The sequence below is a fragment of the Mus caroli genome, unplaced genomic scaffold, assembly GCF_978045245.1.
Source record: "Mus caroli unplaced genomic scaffold, Mus_caroli_1 scaffold_17, whole genome shotgun sequence".
In the NCBI taxonomy this organism is placed as follows: domain Eukaryota; kingdom Metazoa; phylum Chordata; class Mammalia; order Rodentia; family Muridae; genus Mus; species Mus caroli.
In genome coordinates this window covers 82440944-82465078 of record NW_028227272.1, presented here as the reverse complement: position 1 = coordinate 82465078, position 24135 = coordinate 82440944, and the positions used below count along the sequence as shown (strand labels likewise).

Genomic DNA, 24135 nt, shown 5'->3' with positions numbered 1-24135 from the left:
AGAGAGTTTATTTCATTTACAGTTGCAGAGGCAGAAGAGTCTGTCACAATGGAGAAACAGAAGTCATAGAGCCTATAACAGGATGCAAAGCGCTGACATCTTGAACTACAATGTTGCGGCATAGAGTAAAAACAGAGAATGGCTCAAGTCTTTAAGATCTCACAGCCAGCCTCCAATGGCACACTTCCTCCAATTAGCTCACAGTACCTCAGCCTTTCCAAATGAAGCTACCAACTGGACAGCAAGCATTCAAATGTCTGGGACTGTGCTGGCCATTTCATATGAAGCACCATAAAGCAATGCTAAAAATCATTTGGCAGTCTAAAAAGTGAGTATTCAAATCTGATGTTTTTTTTTTTTTTTAAATCTGATCAACAAAGCTATGAGAGGAAAAAAAATCAGTTTGTATCATAACATCTGCTTGCAGCTTCCTATGTGTGTCTCTTTATGTGCCTGTGCCCATGTCTGCTTCCCTTAAAGAGTGTGGGTAAGCAATTTTCCTGAATGACATACTTCCAGAGATTGCTAATCAAAGCATCCCTGGCTATGAGCTCAACGTCGCTCTATCCTTCTCATCATCTACACTCCATTTTTAATTTATCTTCTAGAGAACCCCATGGAAGACATGAGGGAAACATCTTGGCAGTAGCAAAATTTGGAGCGCAGAGAGAAAATGTACCTCTTCCTCCCAAGAGGGTAAGATTCAAACTGATGTTTCCCAGACAGTGAAGCGAATGTTTTATACTTCTTGGTTTAACTTTCCTAGAGTGTATTATAATGCCGTTTTTTAAAAACTTAAACGAGCTGCACATCCTAATGAGTCAAACCATGTTTAAAGGTCCTGATGAAAACAAACACAAACAAATCTACAGCAAACTTAAAACAAGCAAGTATAACTAACGAATCAAACTGTTTGTTTTATGTCTTTTTAATTAGTTTAAGTTTTAACCTAAAATTCATTCATTTAGTTACTAGAAAATGTTAAATATATTAAAATCAGATTTAGTATATAACTCCATTTTCACTGTTGCACAGGGAGTCTAAATATTGATTGGATATCTCTGATGAAACGTTAAAACTAAAACTGAGATTAATTATAAATCTAATGCACAGAGGATTTTAAAGACATTGTTCTAAAAGACATTGTAAAATATATGATCATAAGTATATGATCATAAAATATATAATCATAAATGGTTATTTATATTACTTATCAGTTAAAATGATATTTGAGATTAAGTTAAGTAAAAAAATATCATTATTTTACTTCATTTATTTTACCTTTAAAATGTAGCTATGAAAGAATTTAATTACATATATGGTTCACATAGTTTTACTGGGCAGCAATTTTTTACAGATCAGTACTCAGATATTAATAGGTATCACAATTTTCTGCAAGTTATTTTAAACCATTAAGAAGTTTGATCAAGAATAATGGAGGGTTACAAAGAATGATCTCTGAAAAAAAATCATAATTCTGAAGGAATCTGTAAGATGGAGGGGAAGCTAAAATTACTTGATTATAACATATACATGATAAATAAAGGCAACCAACAAATTGGCATAAAGTAACTGAAAACACATTACAAGGGTTTACTATCTATGACATAAAATAACTTTTTAATTAAGAAGAATCCAAAATCCCACAGAAAATAGACAATGATAAGAATACAAACCCATAAAATAACAGGCTATGAAAACATTCAATTTCATCCATACCTAGCAAAATGAATGAAATATAATTTCTTCCACCGAGTTGGCAAAACTTGAAAACCAAAACCAAAAGCTGTACACAATGGGATGCTGTTTATCCTTTTAAAAGAAGAAGAGCATTTCATTTGTAGCAACAAAACACAACATTACTTGCTAAAGAGGAATGTGACAGTGCTTTAAAAACGATGGATGCGTTTGCCCTTCAGCTCAGTAACCAGACTTTTCTTTGAATAGCTCAGAAAACTTGTGTGTGCCCAGGTATAAAGAATAGTGAAAAATGGGGTGAAATGTTAAAAAGAGGAAAATGGAGGTCAAAGAAAAGTACCCCGGTGTTATTTCTGAAATTTTCTGACTGCTATTCTGTTTTAGAAAGCTTAAGAGATGAGCATATAAGAAGCAATGTTTGTAATCTCTCTGAGTGTTTGCAACTCTCGAGGCTGATAGAAAAAAAAATTCAAAGTAAAACAGTATAGAAGAAAACACTCACATAATAAAGCTGCTCTATTGTCTTCTTTCTTTTACTCAAATTTTGGGGTGTCTTCCATAAATATAAAGAAATTATGCAATGTGTGATTGAAATAATTTTATAAAATTGCTTGCACCCTCCGGTTAGCAGAAATAGTCACTTTTTTTAAAAACCAATATGAAGTTCTTAAATGACAATATTTAAGACATATAACATCATACAAAGTGACTTATATAAAGTTTTCCCTATTTACTTTAAGTTGATTTTTTTTAATTAAAGAAATAGATTTAGTTTAAAGGTTAAAACTAAATCACTATTTCAAAGTCTTCTTTGAACGTAAATCCTTCCCACAGTTGTCCGAGCGAAGCCTAAGTGCCCATGTTGAATGGGGAAAACCATGAACCGTCAAAGCCTTGTTTTAATTCTACACTATTCACCAGTCTTTTTGAAATATAACTCTCAGGGCTGTCAATAACAAAATGCAGAGACACAGCATCACGCTAAAACAGACATGCAACTAGTCACAGAACCATCAGTTCAAGCCTGTCTTTTCCTGACTTTAACACTTCAGTATTTACGGTAGCATAATTCAGTCACCAACAGGTCAATTAGTAGACAAATGGGTAAGAAAAATATAGTATAGATACTCCCTAGAATACTAGAAACTCTACCATCACAGCAAAATGAATGGGCCTGGAGAGATTATGCTAAATGAATAAGTCAGATCCATTAAGATACTATTCTCCTTACTCACATGGGAATTTAACACAACTGATCACATGACTGCAGAGAACATAACAGTGGTTCCCAGACACTGCAGAGTGTAGCCAGGAAGGAAGGGAACAGACCAACTAGTTAGGTAGATATCAGGAGTAAGCTCTTGAGTCCTACTGAATAGGAACTAGGGTGACATCTACAATCAACAAATACTGTAGAGTCAAAAACAGCTAGAAAAGAATATATCTTACCACAAAGAGTCGATAAATGCTTATAAAAATCAGGATGTTGCACATCCCAATTGGACCAAAATACTATACCCATACATGTGTGTAATTATTGTGGATCAATTAGAAATATTGTTCTTGGTAAACACAGGGTCGTTCTTGTCAGGAGTAGCTAGATGCAGGGTGGGGGTGGGGAGAATAGTGCCTAGGCCAGATTGTTCTGAGGTGAGTCTCTCACTGTAGTGCTAACACAGCAGGATCCCCAGTAAGGAATGTGTTGAAAATGCAGATTCTCTGGTCTGCCTCTGGTGCTTCTGATCTGGGCCTGGGGTCTGCTGACCTCTAGTCTAACAGCCTTCAGATAATCTGAATGCACATAGAACCTTCATACCATGTTTTAAACTGTAGGACAATAATCATAGCACTGCAGGTGTTATATCTGGAAGGAGGGGAAAAGGAAATTCTGTATTATTAGTAGGGCAGGTATTTCCGGGCAGGGGACCTACTTCTAATGACAACTATAAGGGTCGAAAGTCAGATAGAAAAACAGGATGAAATCAGAATAGATGGCTCAGCACCCAGAGGGCTTGCTGAACACCCAGACCAGCTGGGTTTGTTCTCTGAGATCCACATGGGAGAAGAAAAGGAAAGCTGTCCTCCGGCCTCCACATGTGCACACAGCATCCCTGCCTTAAATAAAATAAACAGGTGACAATGTTTTTCCAGAGTGGGATAGATTTGAATGATGTCACTAAAACTTCACTGTGTTTAGCTGGAGGTGAGACTGGGAACTGATCAGGCTTCTCTTGGAGCAATGAATGACTGGCTCTTCCTCAGGCAGGAAATATAGTTAGGAATTCTATATATTCCCAGCCTATGGTCTATGGCTCTCATACACCGGGATTTTTCCAAGAAGATAAACTAAATTAAGGTACAGATACATTTAGCTTTTAAAGTGCGTATTGCTTCCTAAAAGCAGTATTTTTAGTTACTTGGTTTTATACTTTACAGATAATGTCTTCCATTCAATTTAATCTTTTAAAAGTGTAGTGAGTTGGCTGTAAAAATCTCCGGAGTTTTTTAGCTGACTTCCTGTCCTTACACACTCACTTTCTGTATGAACTTTGGAAGCCAATTTACCTGGAAAGCTTCAGGTTGGCAGTCCTATTAAGATCTAATTTATCCTCAAATTTGCAGAATAATCGAGGAAAACACAGTATTTTACTGGCTTTTCTTAGTAAAGAGAAATATTTTCTTTTATTTTTTTCTCTGTTTTCCTTTCTGCACAGAATTGAGCATTTTCATTTACAAAGGAAAAAAAAAACATTGATTTAGAAAAGAGTTTCTGCCTTGGTTGATTTTTCCATACACACGTACAAGTTACTTGCTAATATTTTAGATTCAAAATTTTATAATTGCATTTTCTTTCTCTTATCTAATTGCATAGGACAGTAACTCCAGAGCAGTAGCAGTGGCCAGACACCTCTTGTTTCATTCGTTTTCCCTGAATTTGCTTGAAATGGACATTTTACCAGCTTTCTGGTGAGAAAAGCTTTTCCGTCTAGTTTGTATAGTTAACATATCCTTCGTGCCTTTTAAATCTTCATTTGTTTAGACAGGAAACTAAAGTCTCCATCCATTCCTTCGAAAACTAAATAAATAAAATAAGAGAAAGAAAAAGAAAAAGGGATGGGGAGTGTTGTGACCCAGAGAGGACAGTAGACCTGTGGAATGAGGGGGTTGGCTAAACTGTAGCAAAAGCCAAACAACTCAGAAATTCCTTCCTGCTGGAGCCAAGCACCCTGCCATTCTATAGAGGAAAACTCAGCGAAGTGGGGAGGAGTCCGTCACCTCCCCACCCCCATCCCACTTTGGTGCCACCCTCATAGATGAACCCTGAGCCTGGGTGGCCAAGGACGCCAGAGAGGCTGCCGTTCGCTTGCCAGGGCACAGCACCTTTGGGCAGAACATAAAGCCCCTGCGGCAGCTCACCCGGGCTAGGACCATCGGCGCCCAGCTGCCCTGCAGCCGGCCGGATTTCGCCAGGGCTGAGGTCATGGCCAGGGCGGCTCTGGACCCTGCTCTCAGGACCACATCCCTGTTCTCCTGACTGCCCTGTATCCTCCGCATCGCTGCTGGGGTTCACTCCAGTCGCGCCCAGGTCTACCGATCTCTGTCCTAGAGAGCAGCTTGAGGCCACCGGCTTGGATGGACGCGCTGAGGCTGCCCCGGCGTCCAGGGGTCCTGCTTCCGAAGTTGATCCTGCTCTTTGTTTATGCAGGTCAGTGGCAGTGGGAACAGGGACAGAGGGTCCAGCCGGGGGCGTGGGGCCAACGCAGGAATGTAAAAGGGTAGCGATTCCCCTAGGAGGCAACACCAGACACCCCCATGCTCAAACACCATCTCTCCTTTAACATTACTAATTTGCTGGTTTGCTTTCTCTTTTGTTTGTAAAGCAACTCAAAAGCTCGCATTTAAGGGGATTTAACCCGACTAGTGTAAAAATGTAAAGACATATCCAGGATTTAAATGAACTTTGGTCGAGGGCCGCCAGAGACTCTTTAAAATACTTGAAACATAAAGGTGAAGTTATTCAAAATAAACGCATTAGTGACTGTTGCATTTTATCGTTGGCAACTCACGTCTGGAATAGTCCAGTTTCACCTCTTTTAGAAGTCAGTTACTTTAGACATGTCCCATATTTTATTTGTTTATTTATCTATTTTATTTTAGACGCTCCACAAAATCGGCTGAACAGCCGTATGCTCTGAGCTATACGGTCGCCAGGCAAATATGATTTCCCTTTTTAAATGTGATTAAGCACCTGTTTGTGAAAGGCCTTTCTTTTCCCTCCTTATAATTATTCGTAGTGGCAATTGCTGATAATTAATGAAGCAGAGTGCTTTCCTTGTTCTAAGCTTGATAGGGAGCCTTATGTGGCCTTTCAGGGCTTACTCGAGTATAAATTTAATTACATGTGCGCTCCTTGCATCCTCGTGTTCACAGACAGTGCAAGCTTAAAGCATCTTGTGTTTCTAACTTTCTAAGACAAAGAATCACAGGCTGACCTAGGCATAGATCGAGCTGTTCAGCTCCCCTCACTTGCCAAGACAAGACACTCCAACTGAAAGGAAGATGTCCTTCAGCCTCCCTCTGTACAGCAAAAGAATTGAATTTCATCATTGTATCAAGATAATCAAATCCATCACCCTGATCTGCCAGAAAGAAGTCCTTGCTGGTTGAAAATTTTAATCTATTAAGATTCAAACGAGGGCCTGGGATTGAGCACAGTTAGGCAAGTACTTACCTAATATAAACAAACAAAAAGACTTGGGTTCAATCCCCTGCACTGCATTAACCAGCTGTGAGAGGCCCAAGTGTGTAAGCCCAGCACTGGGGAGGCAGAAGCAGGAAAGTCAGAAGTTCCAGGTCAAGGTTCGCTGTATGGTTAGTTTAAGACCACACCCTACCCCACAGGAGACCCTGTCTTTAAAATATTTTAAAAAGCAAATTGGTATCTAAAAGTTATTATATTAAATATGATATAGGGGAAATGCTGCCTTTCTAATATAAAAATTAATAAAAGTAGAAAGAGTACTTCTTTCTTGATGACAATCTTTCCAATTCTAGTGATTGTAGCATGTCTGCTGTTTAGATTGTGCTCAGTGTTTCTATCGGAGGCACTAAGTATCCATGGTCCTCCTGGTCATTTTGAATCAACATCTCACTGCTAGTTTCTTGAAAACAATGATGATTCTCCCCACCACTTCAGCTTATCTGACATACACACACACACACACACACACACACACAGAGAGAGAGAGAGAGAGAGAGAGAGAGAGAGAGAGAGAGAGAGAGAAATAGCAAGAAGCAAATGATGCAGCGGGTGATGCTGCTGCCTTGACTCAGGATCTTCATGGGGCCACAGCTTCTTTGTTCTGGGTCTCTTCCTCATGGTAGGCTACAAGGCTGCTCTTGCCCCTTCCCCTTTCTCTTGTCTACACACACAGCTCTTCCAGTGTACAGGGAACCTCACCAATGGACCAATGGTTTCTAGAGGTAGTTTTTGCTTCCCCTAGGCTTCTATTTAATCAACTATAGAGTTGCAAGCCCAGCACTAGGGTGGCTTGCTGGCTCATGTGAGAAATGTTGAGTTCTCTGGTGAAAATTCCCCAACCTCCTGTTTCAGAGGCTGTTTTAAGGTTACCACCTTTATTTGATGCTGGAGCAGAGGTCATGCTCTGAGTTTTCGGTGGATGGTAAGGTGAGCGCATAGATCAGTTTAATGTGGGAAAGCATGCATCATGGCACAGGTACAATCTTGTACCATGTTATCAAAGAAGGGGGCCATATTGCTTTTCAAGAGAGTAAGCCCCTGTGGGAGATGTTTGTTATGTTCACCAAGAGAACCTCCCAGGTGAGCAAGGCTACTAGACCACAGAAGAGCTCAGTCAAATTCAGGTTATAACTTGTGAAATCTGAATGACGAAAGCAAGCAAGACCAAGACATTTAGAAACTAGGAAAGCCCTGGACCAAGAAAACTTTAGGGTATAGAATTCACATATGCTGCGTGGTAAAATGGGTAATCCCAACAATGGATAGTTCAGTTCGGTTGGAACTGAGACATGACTGGACACACGTGTGGTGGTTAAACGCCCGAACACTCTAATAAGTGAATTCTAATAAGTGATTTCACAACACAGAAAATCTCTAAGTGGATACATTGACCATGGCCTAGTTATATTGCACAAAACAAATGCAATACATTCATGTTCTGTTTGGTTCAGCAAAGTTAAGCAAATAGTAATTTCTTCTAGGCTTAATACATTGTTTTTTTGTTTGTTTGTTTGCTTGTTTCTTTTTGGTTTTGGTTTTTGGTTTTTAGGGTGTTTTGTTTTGTTTTGTTTTTTGAGTAACTTTTGGAAGGAGATCCAAATGAAGTTTTACATTATTGTACAGCTCCCACTGCAGGCTACAAAGAAAGGATTTGATCAAGGTTTTACCTTCAGGGTCTCAGCCCCTTCTTTTTCTTCCTCTCAGCTTCAGCTATAGCTGGCAGAAGCCGTTTCTAAGCAAGGGATTCAAGCCAGATAGAGCTATCCTGTGCTCCTGTACTCCACACTCCTGAAGGTGGGTGGGCAGGATGCTGGGGGAACCTTCCAGATCATACCTTTCATGAAAAAGTACTTGAAAACAGCCTGAACTCGTTTTCAGGGATATTAATTTAGATATTAGGAATAGTTTTTTTATTATTTTCCAAGGGCAACTAATGGAAACTGTTCCATTGTTTCACAAAGGAGAAACAGCCCAATATGTTATGCACTTTGATCTCCACCAGATTACTCTCATAATATGAGAAAAATTGACTATGATAGCACCGTTAGCGTGGGGGTCTGGTTGAAGGAAGGGTTTTTGATTGTGAGGACATTCGTCAATTCTGGGAAGCAGACAGCAGTGCTAGAAAAATACCATAAAAACAATGAACTGTGTGTAACGTGGATGTTTGCTGCAGGAATTACCCTGCTTCGTGGCTAGAAACGTTGGGGCTTGGTTTCCTGTAAAGCTGGCTCTCAGTGTTTTGATAACACGGTGTCCTCATGTCAGTAGTAACAGTAAGGAGTGCAATGGGGCAGTTGAATCATTCAGTTCCTGGGAAGCTTAATTGGAAGTCAGGGCTCCCAGCCAGCACCAGGAGTAATGGGGTCTTCACTTCATGATCTCAGTAGCTATTAAGAACAAAACAGCAGCATAGCCCTGCTAAGCTCTGCAGAGAGCTGACTTGTCTAGATACCTGAATCGATTGAACAACAATAAAACAAAACAAAAAAATCAAGCTGGAGAAATTCACTAAGGACACTGACAGATTAGGAAGTCTAAACAATTTCGATGCCCTAACTGGAAGAGGTGCCATATACCTCAATGGGCAGAGGGTAAAGTTAAGAGATCTGGGGTTAAAGGACATCTTCAGCATTCAGGTAGCCAGTCCAGCCTGGGCTACACCAACCAGACAAACAAATAGTGGTGTATTTTCTTGAAAATACTGTTGTTGATGTTGTAGCTTCTTTCTTGGAGCTATATGATCAATCACGTTTCGTGTGTGGATTTAAGTGGAATAACAAAAATAATTTCCCTCTTCAGTCAAGTGGAAACTTTTAAAGTTCATTTTGTTTATCTGTGATACAGAAATAAGATGAAGAGGAAGAAAATATGACCTTTCTCACTTGTTCCACGAGAACCACATTAATTAACAAAGTCAGATGGCCTCTGCTCTATTTGGATCATGTCTTAGGAAGACCTGGTTTATAAGCTCCCGAAGGTTTGCTTTAAAAAAAAAAAAGCAATAAAATAACATGTGTCCATAAACATAATATCTTGTACTTTCAATATCTTATCTTTGTTAGGAATAAAAACTATATATAAATTATAGCATACAATCCCCATTACTTTCAGGAGTTGAGCTGGAAGTGGCTCATTTTGAAATTCTCGGGGACAGAATGTATATTGTGGGAGCAGAATGCTTTTTAAATATGTACCTGAAACACATACACTATAGTTTATACTGCTTCTTAGAGCTCAGTAATAACCGTATACTGTAAAAATAAATCATTAGGTAGAGCAAAGAGTTGTTTAAGGTAAGTGTGAGTCTTATTAAATATTTTTGTATAAATTCTCTTGTTGAAAATTACATACTGAAAAGCAACATGGTCATGTTGGGTTCAACACATCCTTTTAATCAGAAATTCCCTGCTTCACATTGTTTATTGATTCCTCAGTATGATATCAGGTAAACTGTCAATTTACAAGTTATTTATATGGACATTTTCTCTCACCAGCTCATTGCCTTCCAAGCCTAGTAGAGCAACAGTATGCAGAGTCAATTCTGTAATTGTGTTTAGGAAGTCTAATTATGGAGGGAAAAATAACATAAGAAGAAGCATTACTAAATTACCATGGCAAATATACATATTAGTTTCCAATGATCACTCTTGGTATTACCCATGCCAATAATATTTCTCATTAGTTAAACTTAATAGAGAATCAATACTCCAAAGTCAGGAAATTCTACTATATAAAAGCTATTATAAAAAACTCCACTGGCAACTTTATTGATTGATGAGTTGATATATTCCTTCCTTCTGTCATAATCTTGTTCACCCAAAGCCAACTTTGCAATGGCAGTTACAATGTTCAGAGCGGGAGGCTTGGGGAGAATAGCTTTATGTTACCAACTTAGAGTCTACCTGGGGAGAAAGGCCAATTTAGTCCCTTAGAAAGGTTTTGGAGTTTTGAGTGTGAAAATGAACCTCTCTGTGTGCTCAAAAACTTGGCTGATTTAGACTCAAACAGGATAACTTTTCCTTAAGCTGAGATTTCACAACCTCAACCATTCTCATTTTTACATTGTAGGAGATTGCCTGGCGCAGTGTGGCAAAGAGTGCCGCTCTTACTGCTGTGACGGAAACACACCCTACTGCTGCTCCTACTACGCCTATATTGGGAACATCCTCTCGTGAGTAAAGGGCAAACCTCACCGTATGCTTCTTCCTTTGGTCCAGTCTCACTTTCAAGAAGCACTATGATATGAGTGCAGACAAGACAGTGAAGACTGGTGCAGGAGAGGGTGGCTCATGCTTATAATGTAATTCCAGCACTGAGCCAGGGGGATTGCCAAGAGTTTAAAGGCAGCCTGAGTAATATAATTATTTTCCATACAGTCTGGAATACTGTGTGAAATTTCGTCACACAAACAAATCAAAAGATTGGTTATTGATTTAAAAACGTTCCTAGAGATTTAAATAATATTACTTGATAAATATGCAAATTTAAAAATAGCCTTTGTTAGAAGAGAGTTTTAAAACAATGCTTTCATTGTTTCTTGTATGTACTAGAGTAGTGTGTTATGTCGTCTATTCATAAACTCATGATATCCTCCAGTCTCCTGTATTGAAGGATGTATAAGCTGACATTTGTTGTTAAATCATGGTCAGCTTACTTACCAACCATACCCTAAACTGTCTAATATATTAAGGAAGTTAAGGAAAATGAGGGGTTATAAATAAAGAAAACAACTGTAATATGAAATCTCAGTTATTTATATAACGCATATATGACAACTCAGAAATAAATTCAGAACCTAAGTAAAGGTAGATGTGAGTGACAGACATCCCATACACAGAAACGCAGACTGTGTTAAGTAGATCCCCCATATTGGATTAAAAATGTATTTAATTGCTGCTTCTGACCAAAGGACAACGGGAGTGATGCCTGCCTTTGGGCTGAAAGTCTCTAATTTTGTATTTCTGCTAAATCTATGTAAGTGTGGGCTTGCAGGTCCTCTGCGCATAGAGCTGAGGAGTGAAAAGCAGGAACTGGTAGAAAAGGTCACCCTGTAGTCAGAGCCTCCTGTGACTCAGCTATGCTGCAGGTCCAGCCTCTGTTCTCTCCTGCTTTCCCTCTCCATATGCGTATGGCTGAGTGGAAACTCCTCCATTCCTAGGCAGTAGCTCAGCTCAGCTTCTGCCTCCTGAAGGCTCAGGAGGAAATAGGATGTGCAAGGCTTGTTCTGAGCGACCCGGCTGCTCCAGAAACATGCCCATTGAGAAGCCTGGCAACAAAGTCCTCTGTTTCTCCAAAGGGAAACCCTAAAGGGAACTCTACCACGACAAAAACTTTCAAGAATCCACACTAGACCTGATAATACAGTTCTGTTTGACTGTACATCATTCGCCAACAATCTGGTTTGGGATACTCTTAAAGACTATGAGCTATGGAAGAAATGCCAGGATGGAATTTTAAAAATGAATGATGCATTGATTTTAAATGAAGAGTAAATATTCAATGAAATATAAGCTAAGTAAATTTTCTAAATTTTCCCTTATGGAGGATTCAGTGACAAAGCAACTAATTGCCAATCAGCATATGTTTTCACAGGAATGGGATAACTCAAATATCTATAATGACTTTTATAATTGTAGATAGCTATACAGACTATAAGATAGTTAAAAGCTTCTGAATAATAAATTATATTTTTAATGATTTCTTAATGTCTTATGCTACTACTGCTCCAGTGTATGTGTGAGTGGAACCAGTCGTGGGTATGAATGAGCAAACTTGGGATTTTTTAGTCCTGTGCCCTTGATGTCACTAAATGTAGTGACACTCACTAAATGTCAGTATGTATGGTGCCCAGTTTATTAACTTACCACCCTGTCTCAGTGGGAACTAAATTTTATGGCCATAACTATTAACCAGAATATCATAAATTTTTTTAATGTGAAAATATGCCTTCTGTGACTTAGATTCAGAAAAAAGGAATACACCTTTCCAATCAGCACATTAATTGGGGTTACTAGCACCATGTACTTGTTATGCATAAACGGGAAAAGGGAACTGTGTTTTGCAGGGGAAAAGTAAACACAGATGGCATTGTATTTCAGGCAGTTAAAACTGAACTTTCTGTCAAAAATAGAAACTTCTGAGTAAAGCTCTTGCTAAACAATTCTTAGGGGAAAAAAAAAAAAAAACCCTTTAAAGTGTTTTTCCCACTGGATGGAGGAGGATACATTTTCAGGATTTCCAGTGATTGTTTAACCTTTGAAAGGAGTTTTCTACTCCACCCAAGACTTTTTTTTTCTATTATGTTGAACTAGGTGCAGGGCAACAGGGAAGGAATGGAGGTGGGGGTAGGGGTGGGGATAGGGGAGGGGATAGGGATGGGGTGGGGGTGGGGTGGGCATGAGTCCTAAGAATGGTCATATGAGTTCTTTTGTGCACATGTTTCCCAATATTGCCGGTTTGGAATTCAAAATCTATACTTCCTTTAGCAAGCCTCTGGGCACATTCTGTTGAATAATTTGAATCATCTTAACAGAAAGTTAAACTTTCTTATGTTATCAGGAAAGAAGCAAAGGAAAGAAAGAAAGAAAGAAAGAAAGAAAGAAAGAAAGAAAGAAAGAAAGAAAGAAAGAAAGAAAGAGAGAGAGAGAGAGAAAGAAAGAAAAGAGAGAGAGAAAGAAAGAAAAGAGAGAGAGAAAGAAAGAAAGAAAGAAAGAAAGAAAGAAAGAAAGAAAGAAAGAAAGAAAGAAAGAAAGAAAGAAAGAAAACCAATGGAGATAATAAAATTTAGTCTTGGTTAATTTTATTTTTGGTTTTATCTTGTGGCTTAGTTTCAAAGTAAAATTGCCAACCTTTAGTTTAAAATGAACTTTAAATAAAAAAATCAGGACTAGCTCAGAAGATAATTGGGCCATTCCGTAATGTCTATAAATCGCTTAAAGTGAGGGGTATGGGGCCTCTGTCTACCACTGCAGCAATCACAGCTGAGGGGGGATATGTTGCTTTTTAAAACTTAACACGTGTGTGTCTGTCTGAGTGAGACGGAGACAGAGACAGGGACAGACAGAGACAGAGAGAACTGTGTATTTACAGTGAGATGTTTAGAGAAGGCTTCATAAGTGACATTAGATAAGAGTTGGGAAGGAAGGGTAAAGGTTTACACAAATGAACAGTGAAGGAAAGGAAATTCCTTCGAGACAGAGAGACTCCTGGACACACAGCCAAAGATAGAAGCGAGGAAATGATCTTTTGGCAAAACCCATCTTGTTCAAAGTAGCCGGAAAGGAAATTAAACTTTGATTCAGAGATAGAAAGGGGGAGGGGGGAATCAGATAAAAGGTGGATTGTTATTAATAGACTCTTATTGGTTATGCCACCCCGAATTAAAATAAAACAATTCGACTTTCCATGGGAAAAGTAGACATATGACTTTATGTAGGGTAGACACAATCTTAGGTACCACTAAGAAAGCCCTCAAATGGAGATTTCAAGTATTCTGTAGATAAAAGATCAGGAAGGACACAGGGCATAATGTGTGGAACACATTGGATAGACTACAGGACATGACAGTGAGTAAGAGATTTATTTATTTATTTATTTATTTTTATTTGATAATAAGATCAAGCTCTTGAAGTTTAGAAGCCTATATACTTTTTAAAAATGTGAGATTTTGAGTTATGTTGAGAAATAAGATATAATGAGTGATATAATGACCATAATGAGTCACACACATTGTTCTGCAACTCTTCCACAGAGAAGGTGGGACAGACACCCTGATGAATGTGTAAAGAGACGCTTACATGGACATTGTTGATAGAACCTGACTGACATCCCCTAGGAGTGAAGCCAGGGAGAAAAGCTGTGTTTCGTAGAGTACTCCTTAGAACTGGTAGAATCCCAAGGGAATACAGGATGTTATAGCATCACTATTTATTGCTATCCACTGGAGCAAAGTAAAAACATAACCTTACTGAAAATAAAGACACTCCGCCATATCAGGAATTACTGTTCAATCTTATCTGTGAGCCAGACTGGCTGGGAGATACTGTGAGCCAGACCATCAGATGTAGGACTTAATTGTCTAACTCAAAAAAAAAAAGGATTTTGCTTTCCCAGACTGCCATTTTAAACTGAAGATTAAGCCAAGCACATCTAATAGCAGAGAAACATGCCCATAGGAAGCAATCAAGAGACAGAACTAACAATGCAGGCCCTGGTGGGATTTGGTTTCTTTTCTTTTCAATGAAACATGAAAGATGTATTACCCACAGTTCTGCAAAGACAGCTAATAAATATCACTACTGTGATTCTTTTTTTTTTAGAGCCACGCTATGCATGAAGTCAACACGAAGTTAAAGAATAAAGGTTTTCCGTTTCGAAATGACATTTGTGGTCCTGTGGTAATTAAAGGGCTGAGGATGTTAATTAAACTCAGGAGAGACTTTTGCATCCATTAAGAATAGCATTTAAATGGAAATAAAATTATTTTAGTTTCAGAGATGAGAAAAAAAAACACCTCTGAAAAAAGTAAGCACTGAGAAAATTCAAGTTAGTGGATGTTCTAGTTGTGTCTCTGTCACTGTGATAATTCACACAACCAGAAGCCCCTTTTGAGAGGAAGAAGTTGATTTGCTTACATAGTCCACCATAGAGGGAAGCAAAGGCGGGGACCTGGAGGCAGATACTGAAACAGGGAACATGAAAGAATGGCTTTGCTCCACCTGGCTCATTTGACCTGCTTTCTTAAACAATCCAGGAACACCAGTCTAGAAGTGGGACGATTTCCAGTGGCCTTGGCTTTTCCATGTCAGCCATTGATCTACAATATATTGGTTAGTCTATTGGAGGTAGGAATCACTCAGTTAAAGTTCCATTTTCTAAGTGACTCTAGTTTTCGTTGAGTTGGTTAAAAAAACAAACCAAAAAACTAACAAGCATGAAAGTCTCACTTTTGTTTTATTAATGATGAACAGCAACCAAAAAAGACAATGTTAAAATAAAGATGAACTTGAAAATTGTTGAAAATATAACAATAATTTCTGTTTTATCAAGGTAGAAATTAGGTGTCTCTCTTAGAGGGCGTAATTATATATTAGGGTTTATTTTATTAACAGCAAATATAAATGTGTTGATAAATGAAACTTTTCAGTCATATGTATTATCTAGGGCTGGTGAGATGGCTCAGTGGGTAAGAGCACCCGACTGCTCTTCTGAAGGTCCGAAGTTCAAATCCCAGCAACCACATGGTGGCTCACAACCACCCGTAATGAGATCTGATGCCCTCTTCTGGTGCGTCTGAAGACAGCTACAGTGTATTACATGTAAAAAATAAATAAATAAATAAATAAATCTTTAAAAAAAAAAGATTTAAAAAAAATGTATTATCTACTCTAATTGCCTTTATAAATGGAGTGAACTTAACATGAATATTTGTTTTGAGAAAAAAATACGTGAAGTTTCTAGAACATAGTGTCAACAAATTTGTAGAAATACACTCCAGCTCTTCCGTGCTCTGTACCAACTGCTGGAGGATGAAGCCATCAAAAAAACATAGACCTGCTCGTGTTTTTTTTGTTTTTTTTGTTTTTTGTTTTGTTTTTTTTTTTTTTTTTAGGAGCTAGCAGGTAACAGAGAGCTCTAAGCAGATTGCTTAGCCCACTATGGTTGGTAGAGCTGAAAACCTGGCAGATCCAAAAAAAGACTTGCCTTCACTCTGCCCTGAGCATGCCCCGAAGGCTTCTTGAAGAGGAATTATTCTGAAATCTAACACAAGAGCTGGGTGTGTTGTACAGTTGCTAGAGAACTTGCCTAGCATCCACAAGGTCCTAGTTTAGGTTTCCAGCACTGCCTAAACCAAGTGAGTTAGTATACACCCATAATGCCAGCCTTTGGGAGGTCGAGGCAGAGGGGTCAGGAGGTGAAAGTCATCTTTAACTCTGAAGAATTCAGAACAGCCCTAACTGCAGGAGACACCGCTATGAATAAATAAGTCTCAAAAATAAGGGGAACTGATAAAATAGGATTCACATTTAGAAAACTATGTATAGAGGGGAAATTTTAGGTTAATAGATAATCTTCAAAAGTCAAATCATTTTGCCTTGATTCCCATGCTTGCCTTCCTTTAAAGCCAGTGGTAGGCAAGCCTGTTTGTCACTGTGGCTACTCAGGATTGCACTGAGAATCTCAACCAGCATGTCCCATAAGGCAGTAGAAGATAAAATAATTAGAAAGCTAAGAACTAAATTACTGATTGTCATTAATAAATATTGTGACTGTTAATACAGGGTTTTTAAACTAACAAAATGTCACCAAGTTGGCAGTGTATACATTTTGCATAACAAAAGTAGTGGACTGCTGTATGCCAGCAACACATACTAGGAATCCTAATGTGTATGCAAATAAACACCCAAACCACCTAAGGACCATAAGAGAGATGAGTTAGGACTCAACAGTATAGGACTTGCCTCGTATGCAGAAATCCTGGCCTCCATCCCCATCACTCCTCCCACTCCCAGCAAACGACTCAGGGTAAATCCTAAGCAACTCCATATATCCTTGGCATTTGCAGAGCAACAGAAACACATAAAACTTCAATAGTGTTATTTACTATTTTGTGTCACTGTGACGAGAACACCTGATTGTGTGACCCTCTAGGCTTGGGCAACTTCTCACGAGCCGGAGGTAGGTAATGTGTGGCAAAGGACCTTCCTCACTGCTCACTGGCAGGAAGCAGAGAGGAGACAGGAAGTAGGCAAGAATAAGCTAGCCCCAGGGACCTGATTCTGGGGGCCTCCTCTCTCCAGTCAGTCTCTGCTTCCCCACGTTTCCAGAACGGCACCACACACGTGTACCTAGGCTCACTCACATGTGCTTATGAAGACACTTCATATTTAGACCACATCATAATGAGGGGGGAACAGAGGCTAGCCTCATTTCTGTAGATGGGATATTTTAACAATGTCATTTTTTCCAGGACTATCTATGTCAGTTCCATGCCGTTTTGGTCAAAATCCTCAGAGTTGCTTACTATTGAATTTTGGAGACTGTGCCTAAGGTTTATGTGCAATAAAGATCGCAGAAAACTGACAATGGCTGTAATAAAAGCAAGGAGGACAGGCATTTCCTACAGACACGATAGACATGAACATGAATCATATGAATCATCTATGATCCCAGTTACTCAGGGGCTTGAGGCTGGGTGATCGTGAGTCCAAGGCTAGTCCGGGAAAAGGGAGATCCTGTCTCTGAAGGAAAATTACTGCCGGTGAGATGTCTCAGTGAGTAAATGTGCTAGCTGAATAAGACTGGCAACCTAAGTTTGATCCCCAGAACTCACAGTGGAAAGACAGAACTACCTCCTTTGAATTGTCCTTTGACCTACATATGTCCGGCTACATGACACACACATCACACATGTCACAGGTCAGATATCACATACATCATTTAGTCTCTCTATCTCTCTCTCTCTCACACACACACACACACACACACACACACCATTACCACCAGCAATGATAATAATTAACAATAATAATAATAATAAATTTAAAAATAAAATATACTTATTAGAAAGTACTTTATGTGTTAACCGATCATATAATCAAGACTATAGGGCTTAGAAATTTTTTTAGTAAGCACAACTCCTAATCAGGCCGGTATCTCAGCAGAAGCATCCGACCCAGTGTACAAAGTACTGTGTCACAACGTTTCTTAGGTCTTATGTGTTAGTCCTGTTTGTTAGTGTAGCAAAAACCTGGATACATCCTACTTAGGAAAAGAAAAGGTTTGTTGTGATCTGTAATTCTGAAGGCTGCCATTTAAAATGGTTACTTTCTTTTCTGGCTTTGAGCATGAGGCAGCACAATACATCATTAGTGGGGTGTGTAGATAAGAAGGCCTGTTGCTTCATGGTACAGAGAGAGAGGAGGGAGAGGGGAGAGACTCAGGATCACAGTATTATCTTCAAGGGCACATATCCAACTTCCTTCTATTGAATCCTATCTCTGAAAATTCACTTATCCAATAGCATCCAACGGAGGAACAAGTGTGTTTAACAAATGGGCTTTGGGGCTATCCCAGATCTAATTCTGTTTTCACATTCGCCTACATCTTCAAAGTCCATCGCCCTGTGTATGAGATAGTCAGCCCTTGCTTTTTTTTTTTTTTTTTTTAAAGAGGGTACTTGTCTAAGATAGTTTTAGCTAACTCTAGATTAATGTAAGTATGCAAGTCTCACTTAAGGTCAGCCCAGTTGAACTTTAGTGTTCTGTAGGATAGAGGCATTCAGCATTCCTTGAAGATCTCAAGATGGGGTAAATGAAAAGGATCCCTGACATTCGTTGATATTAGGAGGACCATAACACTCTACTTGGTATGCTTCTTGCTCCCCTTTCTCATCGCCAATGTCTGTATTAAAAGCTTTCCTCTCTTTTAATATTACACTGCTCCTTCTCTAACCTATTAGTATTCATTGGTTTGGTTCCAAGGTCTCCTGTTTGTCCTTCTATAGACTCCAGGCCTGCAAGGGTAAGAAGCCAGTCTTCCAACCCATCATCAAAGCTCTTGGTTCTATAGAATCAATAACATACCGTTTTAATGCGAGTCAATCCGCCACTGAAACGCAAACACCTTGAGAGTTTGTGGGTGCTAAATTATTAATATGCATCATCTGGATAAATATTTATTTAGAAAACTCAAATCACAATTTGAATATGTTATTGGCTTCCGAGACTATCTTTCCGTGGAATACAAATGAGGTGCCATCCCAGTAAAGGGTATGAGAGTCACTCATCACTTCCTGATCGCATTGTTTATGATAAATTAGAATTAGATGAGGGGGACGAGAGCTGAAACGCTGATTTGATTCCGATGATTTACTTCTGTGTTTCCTGGTGAGTGCTCTCCCTCAAGGAAGCAAGGCAACCCACCCGCCACAGACTGTTATGACAACGGGCTCCTCTGCGTCTTTATTCACTTCCATAATTTGGAGAGATAAAATGTAATATAGAGGAGAGGAAAATTCCACACACTGAGTGATTTGTTTTTTCTTTCCTCCATTGTATCTGAAGAATTCTGGCAGACAGCTGCCACCAAGAACACAACACCTCCCAGCTGTCTCCCAATGGCAGAATGTTAGGAAGAACCCACTTCTTAACTAATGAATTTCTGCAGGTGAGGATAACCTCACAAAGTCTAATAGGATTCCATCTGAAGTGCCACGGGTGACCGTCTGGGCTATTTAACTCACAGAATCTTTGTGACTCAAGACAAACAGGATTTGTGGTTTCTATATCACTGTAATAAGAAGGGGCAGAAGGAAGTAGACCTTATCTGTAGCAAGAGAAGTGCCTCATGCCATTATGCACATCCCACAAAAATACAGAAAACATCACAAATTCCTTCTTCTGTATTTCTGTATACATTCACACTGACCAGGGGTCAGCCGATCAGTATTTCTCCATGCTACATTTTGAAAAAACAATAACTACCTGGGGCTGCAGAGAGCCAACTCAAAAATGTTAAAAATATATATGTATATTTCATTCACAGGCATAAAATACAATAGCAGTTTCTACGATATTGCACACAGAAAAATTTCTGGAGTTTACACAGTTTTTATTTTTCTGAATTTATTTTCAATGAAACTATATTAGTTCCACAAGTTTATGGAGCTCAGTAACTGACATAGGCAGAAGATGCAGTGGTCAAATTTAACCTACAGTTATCCATCCACCTCCCACTTTGCAACCTATGCAACTGTTAATCTACATAAAAGATGATTTTCTTGTTGTAGCTTCTACATGGAAATGTGGTTTTATTCTGGTTCATTTGCTTAATGCATGCATCCTAGCTCTGTCCATGCTGGTACAGATGGCAGTCTTCTGTTCTTTTTTAATAGTTGAATAGTGTTCTGTGAGTGATACTTAATCATTACCCATTCATTCGTCAGTCTGTCCATCCATTCATTGCTAATTTCATATCTGAGTTACAACTAATGATTAGAATTAATCTAAGCACATCCTTTGTATCTAAACCTTCTGCTTTAAGATTGTAATAGTAAAAAATATCCATTCTTAGACTAGCTGGAGAGGCCTCACCTTTACTGGATAACAAGACATTTTGGGGGAAGCTTCATATACTTCATATTGGTTGTAGTAAAATGAAGTTATAGAAGAAAGATTATGAACGTTTAGAGGCAGAAAAAAAATGCCCTTGGAATTCTCTTGTTTTCTTAACCTCATTGACCCTCCCTTGAAAGTAGCTAAAAGGGAAATAAAGAATTTGCTTCTGGATCCTAAAGGGTCTGGGTGATATATTTATACATGGAAGCAATCAGCAGGGATATATGCATTTTTGTCAGTAGTAAACATATCAGACTTGGAAAATATCTGGATTAAGGAAGAAAAGAAAACAAGTACAGAGCAGATCACCAAGAGAGTTTGGAAAGCTGGAGGCCTTGCAGGGGGCCTCGCCTGCTGAGGGGATTTCCTGGGCCTTCCTTAGTGCCAACAGAGGAGTAACATCTGCTACCGCCACCTGCTGACACTGGAGCTTCCCGGGAGCACCCTCAGCCTCAGGGAAGCTCTCCAGCCTCTCCATCAAATGTGATTATAGATTGCTGACTGGAAGGCAGCTCAATAAGTGTTGTATCCCTCTACCCAGAGATTGCCAAAAAAATATATCACAGCCCCCAAAGACATGCCCTTTAGGTTTACATGTCTGCCATGTTACCATAGGCTGACCAGGGAGTTAGAAGAGGGTCTCAGAAACATGGACAAGTCTGAATAATGTTACCTAACTCTTATTTACGAAAAAGAAATAGCACATGGAACAGCAAACGCCGAGAGGTAATGATTGGCTTCACAAACAGATTCACTGTAGAATTCTAGTTAATTCCCCTTTCGAAATTTAATTCACAAGATTTCTGGCATCTATTTTGAACATGCCTGGCTCTTCTCTCCTGGTACATGAATAATGAATGTACACAGCAGTGTTCTGACGGCAGTGCATCGCAGCAGTGTGATCACAGTGATCTATAGATATGAGTGTGCCTTTGCATGTAGCAGTTCAGAATGGTCCTGATTAGGCTTTTCAAAAATTATGCTAATTAGCAGTTCTCTCCATAAAAGCCAGTGCTTATAGAACTTACAGGGCTGTTAAAAAACAACAGTTTGCCTTGAAGATATTGTATATAATATACAACCATGGTAGTCTCCAGACAGAAAATATTTCCACTAGTAACAAATAAAAAAAACAAATTGTATGGCAACTCAGAGCCACTGGTTATTCCAAAGACTGAGATTGATCATGTCTAAAACAATTTCTTTTCATTCATCTTTTTGGCTTCGTATAGTCAACTTATTATACATTGCATGGCGTATTTGCCCTGTTTTTTTTTTTAGCTTGTGTGTGTGTGTCTGTCACAGGGTTTCTCTGTATAGCCCTGGCTGTTCTAGAACTCACTTTGTAGACCATGCTGGTCTCAAACTCAGAAATCTGCCTGACTCTGCCTCCCAAGTGCTGGGATTAAAGGCATGTGCCACCACTGCCCGGCTATTTGCTGTGCTTATGATAGTTTTGTTTCTTCCTTTTTGAGTGGAAGCCTTGGTTTTGATTCTGAGTGAGATGGAGAAAGCACATTCTGCCCCAAGCTACCACTGAATGCAGCTCTCAAACCTGGACTGGGTGTGTACAGCAACGACCCCGGGCTATGGCTACCTGGCAGATTCAAGACAAATTTAGTTATGCCTAATTAATTACGGCCTTTGCCAGGTTACTTCCTCTGTTTAATCCACAGTGGACCAAACATATCCCAGGTACTAGGTGGACTTCCATACCATTCAGAACTGTAGGAGGAGGTCTCTAGCTTTGGCTGGGCAAGTAAAGTCTCTTTGTGCTCAGGTATTGGGGGGGGGGGCGCATCTGGAATGTTTTTCTTTTCTGTAGTCCTTTGTACCCAACATCTTGGAAGATCCCTTAAACAGTGAAGCACAGCAGCAAGGGACACTGCAACAATGAGACCCAGTAGGGCCCAAAGCTAGGACAATTGCAGTGCAGACCTGACTTTCTAATCAGAGGAGATAGGATGCATCTCCAATCTCCATGGAGCAAGTCTCACTCTCTCCCCTATTCTCATTCTCATTCATATGCTCACACTCCTACCCTCCCTCTCTCCCTCCCTCCTCCCCTCCTCCCTCCCTCCTTTCTTCCCTTCTTTCCTTCCTTCTTCCTATATATGAGCCCATTGTGAATATGTTCAAAAAAGTTGGTATTTATGTGCTTTATTTATAAGCACATCTTTTGGCAAGAGATCCAAAAGGGTTCATCTTATGGAAGCAGAAAATACTATGGAAATGATAAAGGATGAGGAAACTCAAGAAGAGGCTCCTTTAATTATGTATGAACTCCTGAACAAATGTCTCCTCAGCCCAGATAGCGTATTGGCAACAAACCAAAATAAAGATACCACCTAAGTCAAACTTACTAAACCAATGAGTTTATTAGGATTACTTACAGGAGTATGTGTGTGTGGGGTGTTACTTATGGAGCAAAATTGACTCTAAAGCAGCTACATGACAGAAAGCCTATGCCAGTATGGGTAATGGTCCATGAGGGAGAAGGGGGAGGGGCTAGTGAAACTTGTCAGTCTCAGGAAGTTCCTGAAAATTCTGAGTTGTTTACCTCCTGATCTTTAAGGAGGCCCATCTAAGAATGTCCTGAGTCTTTAAGAGACTCCCTGCGGCACAGACTGTCCCAACTCGGAGGAAATTGCTATAACAACAACTGCCACTCATAGAAGTTGGATCTATGCTTTCAACTGAATCTAAATGATTATTTTCTCTAACAGAATTCTGTCTCATGACTTGGTCTTTAAAAAGTCCAGGGTACAGTGCATCATTACTCAACACACAGAAGATTAAGGAAAGGTCTTTATCACAAGGGAGAAGCCAATCAAAAGATGGCAGGGGTGTGGGAATTACCTACTAGAGAATGATAGAATAAAGTGGGAAGAGGGGGACATAATGAAGAAACATCCAGCTTTATTAAAGAATTTATATATCCAAGAATCTCTGCCAATTTTAAATTGGAAAAACCCAAATAAATTCACACCCAGGCAAATCATCATCAGTCAATCAATCAATCAATCAATAAAAAATAAAGAAAATAATTTGAAAGGACATTACCTTAGTGGAACCATGTTTTGAATTTTTTTTCCTTTTTTTTTCGTCAGAAATACAGAGGACAGAAAAATGATACTTTTTTTCTCAAGTGCTGGAAAAGTAGAAATCTACATTTCTATATCCAGTAAAAATAGCCCTCAGCAAAAACAGCCATGTTGAGATTAAGAAAACAAAAGGTTGCATTATTAAGAAAAACTGTGACAGCATTAGGCCAGCAGATCTGACCTAAAAGGATTACTAAAAGAAGATAAGCAATGAAGCAGATGGTGCCAGAAAGCAAATTGGAATATGGGAAAGCAAATGAGATTAAGAAAATCTGGTCTGGGACTGGTAAGTATTAGTCTGCTTTTTGCCTCCTCCTAGTCTTGAAAATGCACCTGATAGCCACATGGAAAACATAATGTGCTATAATGCACTTACAAGGTACAATGCATGCAATGGGCATTGTTATGTCACAGGCACAATACCTAGGAGCAAAGCTGGAGAGTTGGGATG

The 24135-nt window shown here is 39.2% G+C and overlaps 1 protein-coding gene across 1 annotated transcript in view; it reads left to right on the top strand.

Moving 5' to 3' along the window:
- Window positions 1–4947: 4947 nt before the first annotated feature.
- Cyyr1 (cysteine and tyrosine rich 1) overlaps window positions 4948–24135 on the top strand; it is an 89637-nt gene continuing 70449 nt past the window's right edge. The window contains exons 1-2 of the mRNA XM_021185389.3: window positions 4948–5404; window positions 10532–10634. Coding sequence (XP_021041048.1) covers window positions 5332–5404; window positions 10532–10634 — 176 coding nt within the window. The 5' untranslated portion in view covers window positions 4948–5331. The remainder of the gene's footprint in view (window positions 5405–10531; window positions 10635–24135) is intronic.